Source organism: Neofelis nebulosa, chromosome 4 (assembly GCF_028018385.1).
Source record: "Neofelis nebulosa isolate mNeoNeb1 chromosome 4, mNeoNeb1.pri, whole genome shotgun sequence".
NCBI classification, from domain to species: domain Eukaryota; kingdom Metazoa; phylum Chordata; class Mammalia; order Carnivora; family Felidae; genus Neofelis; species Neofelis nebulosa.
This window is the reverse complement of record NC_080785.1, coordinates 71,852,499-71,871,172: the sequence shown is the minus strand read 5'-3', so window position 1 is coordinate 71,871,172 and position 18,674 is coordinate 71,852,499. Positions and strand designations below refer to the sequence as shown.

The following is an 18,674-nucleotide window of genomic DNA, read 5'->3' as shown; positions in this document are numbered from 1 at the left end:
AATCACAGAGTGATCAGATGCATCTATAAAATAGGAGCCAAAAAATGTTTACATAGATTTAGTAATTATCCCTAAAAGAATAATCTTATAATTGCAAGGGTTGGATGTCACTGAACAAGCCTTTTAAAGATCATTTCAAGGGGTGCCTGGGTGTCTCAGTCAGTTAAGCATCTGACTCTTGGTTTCAGCGCAGGCCATGATCTCGTGGTTCCATGAATTCAAGCCCCGCATCGGGCTCTGCACTGACAGTGCGAAGCTTGCTTGGGATTCTCTCTCTCTCTCTCTCTCTCTCTCTCTCTGCCTCTCCCCCACTCACGCTATCTCTGTCTCTCTCAAAAATGAATTAAAAAAATAAAAATAAATTTAAAAAAAGATTATTTCAAAACCAGTGCACTAGTTGTGTTGTGGAGATCATGATCATACACGTAAAGGAGTGGTGGCTGATAGGATGAATGACAGCATTCTAGGGTTATGAGAATTAGGAGTTATAAATGAGATATTTCCAGTGATTCCCATAAAATATAGATCAGGAATGTGTTACATTTCATTTAATTTCGAAGTGAAGATAGGAGGGGCGCCTGGGTGGCTCAGTCAGTTAAGCATCCGACTTTGGCTCAGGTCATGGTCTCGCGGTCTGTGAGTTCGAGCCCCGTGTCGGGCTCTGTGCTGGCAGCTCAGAGCCTGGAACCTGTTTCAGATTCTGTGTCTCCCTCTCTCTCTGACCCTCCCCCATTCATGCTCTGTCTCTCTCTGTCTCAAAAATAAATAAATGTTAAAAAAAGAAGTGAAGATAGGATGCTCTGAAAAACCATGGTAAATTATTCTAAGCATCTTGGTCATGATGTAACATTGATGTAGGAGAGTAAAATAAAATTGTTTCAGAAATTGAGCGTTGGGAGCACTTAGGTGACTCAGTCGGTTAAGTGTCTGATAGTTTCATCTCATAGTTTAAATTATCTCGGCTCAAATCATGATCTCACAGTTTGTGAGATGGAGCCCTCACATCAGGCTCTGCATTGACAGAGTGGAGACTGTCTGGGATTCTCTCTCTCCCTCTGTCTCTCTGCCCCTCCCCTGCTGGTTCGTTCGTTCATTCTCTTTCTCCCTCTCTCTCAAAATAAATAAATAAACTTAAAAAATTAAGAATGGGAGGGATTATGAAGATAAAAATCTTCTGCACAGCAAAGGAAACAACCAACAAAACTAAAAGGCAACCAACGGAATGGGAAAAGATATTTGCAAATGACATATCGGACAAAGGGCTAGTATCCAAAATCTATAAAGAGCTCACCAAACTCCACACCTGAAAAACAAATAACCCAGTGAAGAAATGGGCAGAAAACATGAATAGACACTTCTCTAAAGAAGATGTCCGGATGGCCAACAGGCACATGAAAAGATGCTCAGCGTCGCTCCTCATCAGGGAAGTACAAATCAAAACCACACTCAGATATCACCTCACGCCAGTCAGAGTGGCCAAAATGAACAAATCAGGAGACTATAGATGCTGGAGAGGAGGTGGAGAAACGGGAACCCTCTTGCACTGTTGGTGGGAATGCAAATTGGTGCAGCCACTCTGGAAAACAGTGTGGAGGTTCCTCAAAAAATTAAAAATAGACCTACCCTATGACCCAGCAATAGCACTGCTAGGAATTTACCCAAGGGATACAGGAGTACTGATGCATAGGGGCACTTGTACCCCAATGTTTATAGCAGCACTCTCAACAATAGCCAAATTATGGAAAGAGCCTAAATGTCCATCAACTGATGAATGGATAAAGAAATTGTGGTTTATATACACAATGGAGTACTACGTGGCAATAAGAAAGAATGAAATATGGTCCTTTGTAGCAACGTGGGTGGAACTGGAGAGTGTTATGCTAAGTGAAATAAGCCATACAGAGAAAGACAGATACCATATGGTTTCACTCTTATGTGGATCCTGAGAAACTTAACAGAAACCCATGGGGGAGGGGAAGGGAAAAAAAAAAAAAAGAGGTTAGAGTGGAAGAGAGCCAAAGCATAAGAGACTGTTAAAAACTGAGAACAAACTGAGGGTTGATGGGGGGTGGGAGGGCGGGGAGGGTGGGTGATGGGTATTGAGGAGGGCACCTTTTGGGATGAGCACTGGGTGTTGTATGGAAACCAATTTGACAATAAACTTCATATATTGAAAAAAAAAAGAATGGGAGGGAAATAATATTTCTAAATTATGTTTGCATATATTTTAATATACATTTTTTGCTAAATAATTAAATAGGTAGTTACACAACAATTTACAAATCTAAAGTCCATGTTTTTAAGGGAGCCAAAAATGTGGCATTTTGTTTTTTGGTTTTTTTTATCTTCTCACTGGGAAAATGTGAAATCCAGAGTTACCTCGTATTCAGCATATCTGATGATTAATAACTATGGATATCTTATATTTAATTCTAAATGGAGGAAATACACAAAGTGTTTCACATTTATTAACTCCTGCATTCCTCATAAGAACCTTGTTATTTTGCATTTTAGAAAACTCGGACTTAAAGTCCCATAGCTGGTAAGGGGCAGAACCAGAATTTGAATCGGGTCTGATTCTGAAGTCTACATTTTTTTAGTGCTTGGTCTGTGTTGCCTAACTTTTGAACATAAATGTTTTTATTGAGCTTATACCAACTGGTAACGATGATCCATTGCCTTGATTAAATGTACTGGTTATGATGTTTCAAAGTATAGTTAGTGCCAACATATTTTACCTATTTATTTTTTGTCAACAGTTTTTGCCTGTGTACATGCACATCCGGGTTCTGGTTGCTGCATACCTGTTTCAGACAGGGTATGGGCATTTCTCATACTTTTGGATCAAAGGAGACTTTGGAATTCATAGAGTCTGTCAGGTAGGGATGATTTCAGTTCTTCTTCTTTCATTTTGACATAAAAATATGAATATGGTCATTATAAGGCCACCAATAATTTGAATATGACATTGCACTTTAAAGTTATGTTATTTCTGTGTTCTGTGGTTAATAATTCGAGATAAATAATTTATTACTGAGTGAAGGGAAAATGTAATTTAAGTGAATGTCTAATAAAAGGACCGGTACTCAAGGGACGACACTGCTAATTCACTTCAGTTTTATAGAAATGTACAGTTACCTGGAATTATTATAATATGCTATGTTTTCTTTAAGAAGAGGATTAATATTTATTAAGTTTCCACCTTGTGCTGGACACTTCCTGAACATTATTTATCCCTCATTACAACCGTGAGTTGTGATCTTCATGTTTACAGAAAGGACACTGAGGCTCAGAGAGGTTAAATAATTTGCCTATGGTCAGATAGTAAGTGGTACAACTCTAATATCAATCTGCTTAAACCCTGTGTTCTTTGAGTGACATCACACGGTCTGACATGACTGTTAACAGAGGTCCCAAAGTCACTTTTTAATTTGAGTAATATTATTTTGTATCTATGACAACTCTCAACTTAATCCTAAATGGGGTAAATCAACATCAAACAGATGAAATGGACACCCTTTTGTTGACGTAATCTAATCTCTGCTTATAAACCATAGCCTTAGGAAGGAGACTTACAATTCTCTCCCTACATTTAGCAAGATGACAGTTGTAGCCAGAGGACAGCTGAGGTTGGTGTTTTACTTGGATTTAGTTAATATAATGATGCATAAATATTTTATATTCAACTCTTTACAGTGATTGTAGAACAAATGTAATTTTAAGGATTAGTAAAATATACTTGCAGTTATTACTTTGGTCTTAAATAAACGTTTGTACTCTGTCAGAGAGAATCTGTCTTTGCTTTTCCTGCATACCTGGAATGAAAACCATTTTCTTCTCCTTTTTAATAGGTCTTATTTCGTCTCAATTTCCTGGTAGTGGTGTTATGTATAGTAATGGATCGGCCTTATCAATTCTATTACTTTGTCCCCTTGGTCACTGTATGGTTCATGGTCATATATGTTACTTTAGCACTATGGCCCCAAATAATCCAAAAAAAAGCAAACGGTAAATATACTCTCTTACTGTTAATAAATATATACTTTTCATGTACAAAATTTATTTCTCATTGTTAAAGGCTATTTTTTATTGAGACATAGTTTAAATTTATGTGTAGTTTTGATATTTGAAACTTTGTTCTTAAAGTATGTTTCCAAAATGGTACAGCTAAATAATTCAAGTATTATAACAGTGCAGATTAATAGTTTGCATGTCTATTGTATGTATGTGTTTTTTTTAATCTAAATTTTTCAAAGTTGTTTTACACATCAGCTGACGCAGCATTTGTCAGACTGTCCTGTACAGAGCCCGAGTGAAGACCACTGGAGGAGAGGAGAGCAATCCAATGGGGCTCCAGGCCCTTATAGCCTTCTCTCGTCTTTGGCAGCTCTGCTTTATATATTTTACATGTATTGAGATTTTTGGATAAACATTCACTTACAAAAAGGCTTTTTATGTCAGCCAGGTCTAAAGGGCACTAATATAATTTACCCTCTAGACAACTCTTTACACACTTACTGTCAGCCTGTTGTGCATATAAAGAAACCTGAGCGTCCAGAAGGTCGTCACCTTCAAACTCCACATAGCCAGTTACTGGTCATATTCAAAGTGAGGCCACATTCATTTCTCTTCATGCTTTTTCCCCCTGAAGATCATATCATTGAAATAAAAGCTTCCCTTTTTTGGAAAAATTAAAAATTGTTGTTTTTAGTAATTTTTAACTTAACTCTTTCAATCAAATATTATATATCAAAAATATCTTCCACTGACTTCCATCATAATGTCAAATAACTTTTTCAGGAAAGAGTTGAGTTCCAGCCTTTAATCAAGTCCATTAATGTCGTTGAATAGCCTTTGTACCTTAATCCCTCGACACAAACCTAACATATTAAATTAAATCAATATATATAAACTATGAACACGTAACTTAAAATATGCATACGTTAAAATACATTTTAAGGTTAAACGTTAGTCCATTAGGGAGTTCTTAAGCTCTTTCTTTGAAACTTTAATGTTTAAGCAGTGTTACCTAAGCTATATTCAACATGAATGTTTGTTAGAATTACATTGAACATATTGACATATTTTTCCAAATTTTGTTGTAACTTTGAATAGTACATGGGTATAATTGAATCCAGGAGATATTTTCAGATATATTTATAGTGGATGAACAGGAGATACGTAAGGTGTCAGGTGTGGGTTGTGGCCTCCTTCCTAGTGAGGCTGGTCCGTCTTTTCCTTTTTGCCCATCTTACAGTTTATACCACTTACATATATTTTATGTATCCTATAGGCAGCCTTTGATTATTGTAAGGACTGTGCAGAGTATTAATACATTAAACAGAGACTATTTAATATGTTTTTTATGTAAATTTATACTTTTTAGTAAATTAAATGTTTTCTCTCTTAGGAAATTGTTTCTGGCATTTTGGCTTACTGTTGAAACTAGCCTTCTTGCTGTTATGTATATGTTTTTTGGCATATTCTCAGGTTTGTACAGTCTTTTCAGTTTATATTTTGTTCTATTTTATTTTAAAGTTCAAGTCAAAGTATGTAAGAAGAGTCAGAGCTTTTTTTTAGCTTCATTTTTTAATGACTGTAATAAAAGTGTCACTCTGTAGTTGACTACTCAGTGTAGTTCTTTTGAGACCTATCTACTTTTGTTACCACTGTTTTTGTTGTAAGAGCAATTTAAAGCTCTTCCTCTGGCAATTGTTCAAAATCCATTTTACTTGACTTTGATCAATCAGACGTTTATTGAATGCCTCTTATAAGACACTACTCTAAGTGGAGATCAAAATTCTCTTGACAGAATTTGCAGCTTGGTTTGTGCATTATTCATTGCTTCAAAGTGTTACTTGACTTTTCCATAACTGCATAGACTAAAATTTTGGCAGTTAGTAAAACCAACTCAGGAGCAAATGGGTTTGTATGTATGGAATATGTTTAATTTAATAAAATTTTTGGTCATTTTCTTACCTCTACCCTTTTATCCCCCTCTTATGACGGTTGAGATGTTTTCAGCTACTTTAGCAAGGTGGCAAATTCCTACCTGCTGGTCAGTCCATCAGACAGACATATTATTTGGGCAGTATGATCTTTATAACAAAATATTTTAATTTGAATGCCTGTAGTTGTGACTTATTCTGTAGTTTGCTCCCATCTCCAACATTCCCTGTCTTGTACTTAGCTGTGTCAGGTGCAAATGCCATATAAGCATTGTGTGTGTGTGTGTGTGTGTGTGTGTGTGTGTGTGTGTGTGTGAGAGAGAGAGAGAGAGAGAGAGAGAGAGAGAGGGAGAGAGTGATCCTATAAAGCTGGTTTTTATTAGTTTGTTTTTGTAGGCTTTCATTCTTATTTTCATGCTTAGAAATAAAGCATTTTTATTTCTGCCTGACCTGCAAGGTTTTTTGCAGGAGATTTATAAATAATAAGGAAACAATAGCAAACGTATGAAGAAATAGCCAGGTAACTGCAACAGCTACTTGACACTTATTGATTAAAATTCCAAACACTCTGTGGTGCATCTGAGGGAGACCAGGGAAGGTGAACCAGAGGTTCAATAAAGGTTTCCCCAGCTTTGGATTAGTGTACAAAAGGAAAAAGTACATGGCCCAGTATAGCCCAGTGTCTTTCACAAAATGGGTGCTCACTAAAAACTTTTCTGTTGATCACATAAATAAATTTTTAATCAGAAATGATATGTTAAGTGCTAAATACATATATATGATCTACAGGACCATGTATTTCTAATAGATGCTAAATATTTCTATATTTTATTTTGATATTTATATTTCTGTACTTCATATCAATATTTATGGTCTATAAGTACTTTATATTGCAACTCTTGGTAAGAATCCGCTATTTTCTGAGGCACAGATTTTGATAGGACCTCTGTTTAATAAGTTATAGGTATTTTAAATTCTTAAATGGTTAAATGGAGGATACTGTATTTTATTAAAATAATAAAGTTCTTATAAAGATTCAGCATTACCTAAAATACAATGCTGTTTTCACTTTTTTGGTTTTTAATAGCCTTTTTAAAAATTGTTATGTTACATTTTCTATGCTGTGGCATTAGGTCTAATAATGGAGCTTTCCTTCAAAAAGTTTGCCGTCCTTCTTTAGTCTGGGAATTGAGGTTTTTGTTCTCTTCTTTGAAAGACTTCATTAATGTGCAGGAATGCACCCAAGACTTCTGCCCCTTCAGTCCCAGATTTTCCAGGCTTGTCAGATTAATAAGAGAGTGCATTCACTAACTTGACCAGAGTAAAATTGTAAACTTTGTTTCAAAGGCTGGTAATGGCATTTGGGTATGGTTGATTAAGTAAGGTGACTAATTCGGAGGATTCTTTTAATTCAGATGGTTAATTATAGATTATTAAGGACATTTAGAGAAGGAAAAACTGTATTTTAACTTTAACCATCATTCTTTAGGATATTGATATCATAATGGCTGAGGTCTTTTGTATTTTGATGTTTTGATCAGTAAATATTAGCTGCTTTATGTAATAGATTAAAAACCTTAAATGGAAGAATTTTCCAGTTACTAGCTTACTTTTTGTTTTAATTTTGCAGTCTCAGTAGCCTTTCATGTGCAGTGAAAGTAAGTTAACAAAAAAGTTTTAAGTCATCTTTATTAGCCGTTAGTAAAATAAATTTATTTTCAAATGAACGTCAAATTAAAGAATTTTTAAATTGTGAATAACTTTTTTATAATCCTAGTAGAAAACTATAATTTAGAATAGAGTTAGAAAACAAGTATTGACTCATACCATCTTATTTTGTGTTCTGGATTCCTTTTCTCAGGGTGCATTTGAGAAGATCTTTTCTCTTTGGCCATTGTCCAAGTGTTTTGAACTGAAAGGGAATGTATATGAATGGTGGTTCAGATGGAGGTTAGACCGTTACGTATGTATTTACCTTGTGATCTTTTGCCATTTCAAATTAACGCTTTAAAAGAATTATTTGGAAAATTATAATTATTTTTATTTAGTTTTAGTATAAGGAAGTATGTTGACTTGGTAAATTAAAGCAGCCCTCCTCCCATTTTTTTATAGTGGAGAGAGGGTATGCATGTTTGTATATATATATATATACATGTATATATACATGTATATATACATGTATATATATACATATATATATATGAGCAGGAAAATACTGTAAAAATGTTGTCTATAAAGTGGCCTTTCTTTGAGACATAATTTTGATTTACAAATGACCCTTCATAGGGGTGCCTGGCTGGCTCAGTCAGTGGAGCCTGTGGCTCCTGATATTGGTGTCGTGAGTTTGAGCCCCATGTTGGGTGTAGAGATTACTTAAATAAACTTAAAAATAAATGATCCCTATAAACTTAAAAAAAATAAAAATGATCCCTCATATATGTGTTTTGGCCATTCAACACAATATTTATTGAACCCTAGTATATGCTCTAGATGTTGGTTTTATGAGGAATATATTAGAGAAAGAAGACATACCACCAGGCTTCTAAGCCTTACAATCTAGTTTAAAACCCAAAGTTACTATTTATATTTAGGTACTAAGTTATATACAGTATGGATTTTGTGGTAGAAGTGTGTAAAGAAGAGAGAACAGTGTCATGGGTGATTCCGTAACTTTAATCTTGAAGGAAAGATTCAATTGGCCAGGAAATATCGAGCACAGCATTTGGAAAATAATGGACAATGAATAAATATTAATTACCTCTCTTCTCTCTTTCCCTTTTTTCTTCCATACTTCACTCATCCTATTTTTCATTCAACAAAGATTTTCTTTTTTTTATTGATTTAAAAAAATATTTTTAATGTTTATTTATTTTGAGAGAGAGAGAGAGAGAGAGAGAGAGAGTGTAAGCAGGGGAGGGGCACAGAGAGAGGGAGACACAGAATCCGAAGCAGGCTCCAGGCTCTGAGCTGTCAGCACAGAGCCCGACAGGGGGCTCAAACTCATGAACTGCAAGATCATGACCTGAGCCGAAGTCAGATGCTTGACTGACTGAGCTACCCAGTGCCCCAACAAATGTTTTCTTAATGCCTATTTTGTGCCATTTCTGGTTTCCAGTACCTATGCACTTTCCAGTATACTACATTGCACTTCAAAATCACATATAAATAAAAAGCTTTGCTAAAGTCTTGCTACCAACTTCTAAATTCTCAACCTAGTCATTACAGCAATCTACCATGATAGTTCACTTTAAACCTTTGTTTAAAAAAAAAAAAAAGGAAGCTCTATGTGCTTTCTGGTCTACCATTTTTTTTCCCCATTCTTGTGTGCATATGCTCCTTCTTAAAAGCATGATATTGGTGATGTTATTGTTGTTTTATTTGATTGAGAGTATCAAGATAAAATGTGTTTTATTTTGGTTGAGCATTTAAATTTTACCATATGTCTTCAGAATAGTTTATTGTTGTTGTTCTTTTTTTAAAGTTTAATTCCAGTATAGTTGACATATAGTGTTATATTGGTTTAAGGTGAACAATACAGTGATTCAGTAATTTTATACATTACTCAGTGCTTATCATGATAAGTGTACTATTAATCCCCTTCACCTATTTCACCCATCACCCCACTGACCTCCCCTCTGATGACCACCAATTTGTTCTCTGTAGTTAAGAGTTTGTTTCTTGGTTTTTCTCCTTTTTTCTTTGTTGGTTTGTTTTGTTTCTTAAATTCCACATATGAATGAAATCATATGATATTTGTCTTTCTTTGAATGACTTATTTCACTTAGCATTAAACCCTCTAGATCCATGTTATTGCATAAAAAGATTTCATTCTTTTTATGTCTGGATAGTATTCCATTGTGTGTGTATATATATATGCACACATCTTCTTTATCCATTCATCTATTAATGGACACTTGGGCCAATTCCGTATCTTGGCTATTGTAAATAATACTGCAGTAAACATAGGGCTGCATATATCTTTTCAAATTAGTGCTTTTGTATTCTCTGGATAAATACCCAGTAGTGGAATTATGGGATCACAGGATAGTTCTACTTTTAATTTTTTGAGAAAACTTCATACTGTTTTCCACAGTGTCTGTACCAGTTTGCATTCCCATCAAAGTATACAAGAGGTCCTTTTTCTCCACATTCTCATCAACACTTGTTTCTTGTGTTTTTGTCATTATTTTGAACTTCTCTTTATTTCTTCACTTGCGGCTGAGACTGCTCAAAATGAACCAGCTTATCTCATATTGTTGCAAGAGCTGTGGATAGTTTCTAACAATCCTTGATTGTATGTCATTTCTTGAAGTTTAAGACCTTCATTTAATCTTTAAGCTTTTAACCTACTTACTTTTGTATATATTGTCCTTATTTTCCAACTATTTCTGCTACTTACTGAAATCTAGCTGTTTAAAACAAATTTTCTCTTCTTATTTTTTAGGTAGTCTTTCATGGAATGTTGTTTGCTTTCATTTATCTGGCTTTACAGAAGCGTCAAGTACTTTCTGAAGGAAAGGGTGAACCTCTTTTTTCAAACAAAATTTCAAATTTTCTATTGTTTATTTCAGTAGTTTCTTTCTTGGTAAGTTTCAAAGTGTAATCCTCTAGTTTTCCAAAATCCTAAATGGTACAGAATATTAACATTAAGAGATAGGGATTCAATCAATTATTTTTAATAAATCTTTACTTTTAAAATCCTTTTTCTCCATTTTCTTCTCATTGAACATAAATGCTAAGAGAATGTATATATGTATGTGTATATATGCATGTGTTAAATATGAAGAATGACTGAGGACTCAGTGAAATGGAAATTTGTAAAAATGTAATAAATTTGGGGAAAAATAAAATGTGAGGTGTTTGACAGGAAGAGTGATCATTGCCTCATGATCACTATTTCCAGAGGAGCACAGACCTGTGCTCCTCTCTGTCTGCTTTCTTTTACTTAACAGTTGAGCATACCAAAATAAGTGATGACCGAACCTGTGGGCAGCTTTCACTAAGGCTTTTTAAATAACATAATGGAGCATAATGTTATTAACAAAACAAAACAAAAACTGTGTAGATTATGAGGAAGCTGCTTCATTGAGTCATAAGTATTTTCAGGAACTGATCCATATATATTCTTTTTGTTTTAGACCTATTCCATCTGGGCTAGCAGTTGTAAAAACAAAGCAGAGTGCAATGAACTCCACCCATCTGTATCTGTGGTGCAGGTAATTATCCTGATTTAGGAAAAAAAATGTTTTTCTTAATTCTTGATAAGAACACAGTCTTTAGAAGCAGAGAGATTTGAGATCAAACTATAAAATGTAGGTATGTTATTTAATCATCCTAACCCCTACCTTCCTTTACTGTACAGAAACCTTAAAATTTCTTTTAAAGGGTTGTTACGTGAAATGTATGGAAATTGTCAATATTTGTCACTTTACAGTAGGCATTCAGAACTTGTTAACTCTCCTCATGTTTGCTTTGTCTTCATTTACTCATATTTCTTTATTAAATCATAACTATCAGTGTGTTAAGTACCATGCTACATGTAAGAAGTTTACTGTTAAGATATATACAGCTCCTGCCCTCATAGAATTTATGGTCTAGTAGAGATATGAACCAGTAAATATTTGTTCATTTAACATTTTGCATGCATTTAACAAATATAACTATGCACTAATATTATGCTGGGGGTATTATAGACATAGTTCCTATCCTCCCAGAGCCTCCATTCTTCTATTACAGATAGTAATCATATAATCACCACATAATTATAAAGAGTCGTATATGATGCTACAAGAGAATATAGTAAGGGGATATGACCTAGTTGAAGTTGTAGCAGGCATGGTCTGGGGTCATGAGAAAATTAAGTTGAGAATGGAGGGATAAAGGACAGCAAGAACTCAGGCCCTGCGATGGAAGGGAGCAAATTGACATTCAGGAAATTTACAGAAAGTTGTTCGGGCTAGAACTCAGCCAGCGTCTAGAGAAGTGTTTGGTAGCGACTGAGAGGTGGGCAGAGGCGAGGGGCAACTCAAAGCAGATTGACATTTTGCAGGGATACCTCCCGTTGCCAGTGATGATGGGACATTGTGATAGTGTGGCGATGGTTAAATACAGGAAGCTTTGGAAGCATGTGGGGTTTCTTCTCAAGCTATCTTGGTATCTGAGCAGGGTTCTTAGAGAAAGTAGTGTCTAAGCCATGACCTAATAAATGAGTAGTCCAGCAAAGAGGAGCAGGGGTCATTTCTAGAGGATCTTCTCTTAGGTCTTAAGTTCTCTTCAGTGCAAGGAACTATTTTATTCCTTTTAAGCCTCTATATAGTCAGTAGAATTGAGCATGTGACAGACTCTTAAAATGTAATTGATAATGAAATTTTAAACATTATGCTGTAGTCATGTGGCATTTTCACGACTTCTGTAGCCAGTAATAGTGCTTACCAGTAATGATTGGTATATCATATTTGATATCATTTCTGTTACTCATAATGGAAGGGAGGTGTTACCGTTCATGATGCACCAATACAGAACAATATAAGAAGAGCTAAAGGAAAGAGTAGATACACATACAATAACAGGCAAGCACTGCTAATCCTTATCACCTTCCTTTCCAGTCACTACCCTCTACACACTCCTGTTTACTTAATACTTTTTCAGTGAGGGCCTCAGCCCCTCTGGTGCGGAGGAAAAGAATGGACAGGAAGCATAAATTGAAGCAAGTACTAATTTTATTAGCAGCTACTTCTTTTCAAGGGACCCAGTCCCCTACTGTAAAAACCAGATCATCCAGGGAGCCCCAAATTTTACATCCTTATCACACTTCACTCTTATTTTCAGATGCCAAAGGGTAACGTAGGTGTGAGGGTATAGGTGTAGATGTGTGTATATAGGACATTGTGGTTTTTAAAAATGATATATATGATTGTGTACCTTTAGCATACTTATCTGAGGGAGCTTCTTAAGATTTTAACATGTACAAGATTCCTAGTTTTCTGTTAGAAAGTATTTTCCCAGCCTGGCCTGCAGAAGGCTTATATATCAAATCTTTTTTTTTTTTTAATTCAAGTATAATTAACAGTGTTATGTTAGTTTCAGGTGTATAATATAATTGTTCAATAATTCTATACTCTCAATCCTTCTATCTGTTTCACTCTTGTAGAGCAATCCTAGAATCCTGACCTTTTAGTTTTGCCCATCAATCTGGATAGAAATTTCCAGAAGGGCTTGTTATAGAACAGCATACAGGTGATTAACCACAAATAATGTATATTAAGTGCTTAGCACAGTACCCAACAAGTTATAAATGCTGAACAAATTTTAAGCATTATTATTATTTCTTTACAAAGCTAATAAGGATGGCTCCCTAGACCCCTGTTATCTTTTCCATGGCTATTATTTGATTTTCTATCCCCCTTATCACATTGTTTAGTAAGTGTATGACAAAACTCAGACTGGAATATGCTAAAGAAATAAGTACATATTCTTTCTAAAGTTAGAAAGAAAGAAAGAAAGTGATTTGCTTAGAACTATTCCTGGATTTTCTGAGAGCTCAGACTAGTGATTTGTAGGTATCTATGTCATTCTTCCTAGCATTTTACAGTTTACGCAGTACTTTATAATAACTCATTAAATGGTTTCATGTTCAAGGGTTTTGTGTAGGTCTCACCTTTATGATTTTTACCATTACATATACCAGCTGTGCTATTAAACCTAATATGTTTCTTAAATGACTCACAGTGCATGCTATGATAAGTACCTCTTATGTGTTTTCTCATCAAATGCTCACATCAACCTTCCAAGTAAATCATATCCCTATTTATATGAATGAGGAAACAGACCTAAGGGAGTAAAGTACCTTGCCTTAAATCCCAAAACTAATACAAGGGAAAGGCCAGATTCAAACTTGAGTCCCTTTGATGCTATTGCCCATGAAGATCACTCAACTTAATAGTACCTGAGTAGTTCACTTTGGTTCCTTTTTCCCAATGATTGAGGGACCCACAGATCTCCTATTTGCTCATCTTGTATGCATCCCAGAGGCTTCTTCCGAAAGCCTTTGACCAGATGCCCAGAATGATCAACACTGAATATGGGATTTTTCTCTGAAGTGCAAATAGATCTTTCAGTCTTTTTATGAGAGAAGTTTTAGGAGAGAAGATGTTTGTGAAAGTGAAAACTTTTTTACTTAACAATTTCTTTGTTCTTTATAAGGAGAGTAGATTCTAAAGAGAGCTCTTTGCTTGATAAACTAGTTATTGAGTGTGACACTGAATTAGAAGTTTAGAAAATTCAAGATTATTCCACCTAGTACAGAAGGGTGGGGGAGAGAGGTGAAGGCCAGCGCCCAAAAGCTGGAGATTGTTTTTGGAGAGAAGAGATCAAAAGGAGAAAATACATTACATGTGAATGCAGTTCAAGGCATCATTTGCCTGGCCATACAGAGCAAACATGAGGACATCTTAAAAGTCCTGCCATTTCTCATCTTTACATGGCTGTTAGCGGAAGGAGGCTTTTGAAGAGAGCAAAAGGAAGGCATATGGCTGCCAGTCAGGCAGATACTTTATGGAAGAAGCCAAATTGTATCATGAAATTTTATGAATTTTGCTACACAACATAGGATATCATTTCTTTCTACACAAAGGGCCTCACGTGGGTTTACAATTTTTCAAATACACATAAAATTGTTCAGCCATGCACTACCTACATTCTGCACTGGCATGCGGTATACATACAGAGCACATGTTGAGAAACCTAACATGGACAGACTCTAGAACAAAAATGACTTGCCAAAACTTTATTGAAAAAAAAACATTGTGTATGTATCAAATAGTCCAAGAACATAGATCATAAAGTTCTCACTTGACAGGAAGCAAACACTTTTAGTAAACAGATTATTTATTTTGCCTTTGTGGTTTTTCCTTAGATTTTAGCCTTCATCCTAATAAGGAATATCCCTGGATATGCCCGTTCAGTTTATAGTTCATTTTTTGCTTGGTTTGGAAAAATTTCATTAGAGGTTGGTACATTAATATTTTGTTCTATCTTCTATAGCCAAGTGTTACATGCAGGTGTGTGTGTGTGGCTGTGTGTGCATGAATCCAACAGACATTTTTAAAAAATCAAAGCTATGTTATTTATGGCATTATAGAAAAAAATTCAGAACTTTCAACAGCAGTAGAATAGTATGTTTTTAAAGCCTTACTTAAATGACTGGACATAGATGACTTTCAAATATTCTTTATATTGTTTTAAGCTTTTAAACACAACTAAGATGCTGAGATCAGGAGAGAAAAAAATTAAATAGATATAAATGAAATTTATAAATAGATATGAATGAAGACAAGCTGAGGGGATTTTGATTTGTTCTTCATCTCCATAATTAAATATTATTAGAATTTAGTTTATCAATACTTATCATAATAAAATTCAGGAAATTTTGTGATTGGAAATTTGGGGAAATTTTTTAAACTCATTACATTTTGTGTGCAGTACCTAATATGAATTATTTAAAACCTTAAAGTATGTTTTAAAATACATTCTGCCTATTCTGAGCTCTATTATTCAAAGTAGAACATTTTACTTTCTTAAATGTTTATTTATTTATTTGAGAGAGAGAGAGAGAGAGAGAGAGAGAGCGCGCGGGAGGGAGGGAGCAGGGTGAGAGGCAGAGATAGAGGGAGACAGAGAATCCCAAGCAGGCTGCCCGCTGTCAGCCCAGAGCCCAACATGGGGCTTAAACTCATGAACCATGAGATCATGACTAGAGCTGAAATCAAGAGTGGAATGTTTAACTGACTGAATCACCCAAGCGCTCCCAAGATAGAACATTTTAAAACAGTGGAATTCATATTGTAATCATAGAAGATACATTTTAGAGTATAAGATTTATTAAGTTGTTTTTAAAATAGGGAAAATAAATTTTTGAGTTCTTGAATAAATGTCCTATTATTTTTTTGTCTCATAAGTGAGACTGAATAGAATTTAGAATTATTAATCGAGAATGGCTTACCAAATCATTCAGTAGATATAAAGAATATTTTGCCAACTGCTTAATACTTGGAGTATGAGAGTTTGTATAAATTTTAATTGAATGAAGTTATAATTTGGTATTTCTAGTAAAAATAAATTTTAGGGCACCTGGGTGGCTCAGTTGGTTAAGTGTCTGACTTTGGCTTAGGTCATGATGTCATGGTGGATGAGTTCAAGCCCCACGTCGGGCTCTATGCTGTCACCACAGAGCCCTCTTCAGATCCTCTGTCCCCCTCTCTTTCTGCTTGTACATGTGCGTGTGCACACACACTTTCTCAAAAATAAATAAACATTAAAAAAATATATAGAAATGTTATGGTCTCATATTTGGGAGGTAGTTTAAGCATTTTTCTACTCTTTGATATTTTGAACCAATTTCATGAGAGAACATTTGTGATCACAATCAAAGTTGTAGTGGTGTCATCTAATATGTATACTCACATCAAAGTTGAAATATACTATGGAAGCATGAAAATACAGTTGAAAAAATTTGTCTGGCCATTCAAAGCACACTTGAAGACATGTTAAAATCCATGCCATTTCCTGCTCATGTATCCACATACAGAAATATGGTTCACAAATATAATTAAATATGCAGTATGCACATATATATATATATATATATATATATATATATATATACACTTATGTGCATAGACACACACGTAGTGATTCTTTATTTGGTGTCTAAATACCAGAGTTCAGATATCATTCTGTCAGCTGTCTTCTATGTCATGCAAAAAAAATGTTTTTTAAAGTTCTAAGCGTCCTGTTTCATTTCTTGGGGACTTTGAAGTAGTACTTGAGCAAGTAGGAGTTCTGGAGAGTAGACCACAGTAGACTTTTCAGGACCAAGAGTGAAACAGAATTAAATGGTTTGGAAAAAGCCTGCTAATGTAATGATGCTACCAAATGTTTAAGTTAGGCAAAACTATGAGATAGTCCTGGACCATCTGTACATATCTAACTTTAGATACTTTCCTTCCAGCTGTTTATTTGCCAGTATCACATCTGGCTGGCAGCGGACACAAGAGGCATCTTGGTTCTCATACCCGGAAACCCTATGCTCAACATCATTGTCAGCACTTTCATATTTGTTTGTGTGGCACATGAAATTTCTCAGATCACTAATGATCTTGCACAGATTATTATTCCTAAAGATAACTCATCTCTGTTGAAAAGGTTGGCATGTATAGCTGCATTTTTTTGTGGACTCCTCATCTTATCGTCGATTCAAGACAAATCCAGACATTAGGTTCCTAAGATCCTAAAAAACTTAAACTCTTCAGACTGATTTTGTGTCTGCCTAGAGGAGAAAAGTATCTATCTGGAGATATAAATGTATATGTAAATTAATTTGTGTGGCAAGAGGACAGCTCAGTGGCGTCTGTTGAACATGTGTGGTTGTATATATATTGGAAATGTACATCTCCAATGTGAAATACTGAAAAAAAAAATTGAAGCAGAGTGCATTGTATAGGACTGCATGTGAAAAGTCTTTTCTACTGGATCTATATTGCCATTTATAAATGATTTTAAGTTAACATGAAGGCAGGGAAATAATTACCTTTCCAGTAAATACATATAGATAATTTAATTAGCTTAGTGACACCACTGTTTTGATATTTACTAAATTTGTGGTAATAAGATTGTCTACACCTGTATTTATCATGCAACTTCCTACTTCACCGAAACTTTCTTACTCAAGAATGACTGCAGTATTGTTTTCTTATCATATGTGCAATGATGTGGAATGATAAACAGTATGCCTTTAATTTATATATGTTCATGTTCTGATGTTATCTGTTTCCTGACATGATTTTTCTTCCTAACTGTGTTTTTCAGGTATACCTAAATCTTTGTACACTTTGTCTCACAGAGTTGTTCTAGGCTCCATGACAGGGTTTTGTCACTGTTGATGCTGTTGCTTCTTTTTATAAAAAGGCCAAATTTTCTTTCCAATCCAGACATTCACATGTTTTCTTTCCTGAAGCTGTACCAGTGTAAAACCAGTACCCTGTGGATCCATTTAATGTTTTCCTTCAACTAATTAATTTCTGTCTATTTCCAATGTTTGGAAAGCTCTTTATAATCATTTTGGTATTTCCTATTACTCCCCCCTATTTTTAAAATATTTATCAATCTAACTTGTGCAGTGTAGTAAAAATTCAAGTTGTTACGAGTGAGATGTATTAACCATGAGTAGAATTTTAAGTAAACCGGTGACTTCAGGCAATGTATGTTTTTCATTTTGTTTTGTTACAGGCTAACTGTTAGAGGTATAAATTTATTTATCTGTTGTACAGATTTGATTATAACTTTTAATGTTTGAAAGATTGCACTTGTTTGTTCTTACTGTGTGTGGGATAAAATATATTTTCTGTTCATGGTATATGAAAATATGGAGTAATTTAAACAGTAAATAAACGTTCTGTGGATGCTTATTTTTGTATCAGCAAAGTATCAATTAAACTGTATGTGTCCTTTTTTTTTTTTTAATCTGGATCCATTAATGATTGGTTCAAATTTCTAATTCATTTATTTTATTCAGCTTAAGTTTATTTTCCCAAACTCTTAGTGTATCGGGAGAGGTCACTGTGATAGTCGAATAAGGAATGATTTAGTTTTCAGAGTCACAGAGGATAATCTGCTTTTCTACCCAGGAAGTTTAAGCATTATGCTTTATTAGTAGCCTTATTTGAAGAT

General features: G+C 34.7%; 1 protein-coding gene across 12 annotated transcripts in view; it reads left to right on the top strand.

The window, feature by feature from the left end:
* Nucleotides 1-18,674, top strand: part of CASD1 (CAS1 domain containing 1) — a 68,956-nt gene that overhangs the window by 33,677 nt on the left and 16,605 nt on the right. For 4 of the 12 annotated variants that reach the window (XR_009260460.1, XR_009260459.1, XR_009260458.1 and 1 more), the window contains exons 11-17: nucleotides 2,760-2,879; nucleotides 3,852-4,008; nucleotides 5,411-5,490; nucleotides 7,810-7,911; nucleotides 10,393-10,533; nucleotides 11,087-11,164; nucleotides 14,863-14,955. Coding sequence is in view for 7 of the 12 variants with exons in the window: in XM_058725068.1 (XP_058581051.1) it covers nucleotides 2,760-2,879; nucleotides 3,852-4,008; nucleotides 5,411-5,490; nucleotides 7,810-7,911; nucleotides 10,393-10,533; nucleotides 11,087-11,164; nucleotides 14,863-14,955 (771 nt within the window). In the remaining 5 variants the exon portion in view is untranslated. Of the gene's footprint in view, nucleotides 1-2,759; nucleotides 2,880-3,851; nucleotides 4,009-5,410; nucleotides 5,491-7,809; nucleotides 7,912-10,392; nucleotides 10,534-11,086; nucleotides 11,165-14,862; nucleotides 14,956-16,956; nucleotides 18,413-18,674 lie in introns of those variants that run through there. The other 8 variants (XM_058725064.1, XM_058725070.1, XR_009260461.1 and 5 more) reach the window with 6 other exon arrangements.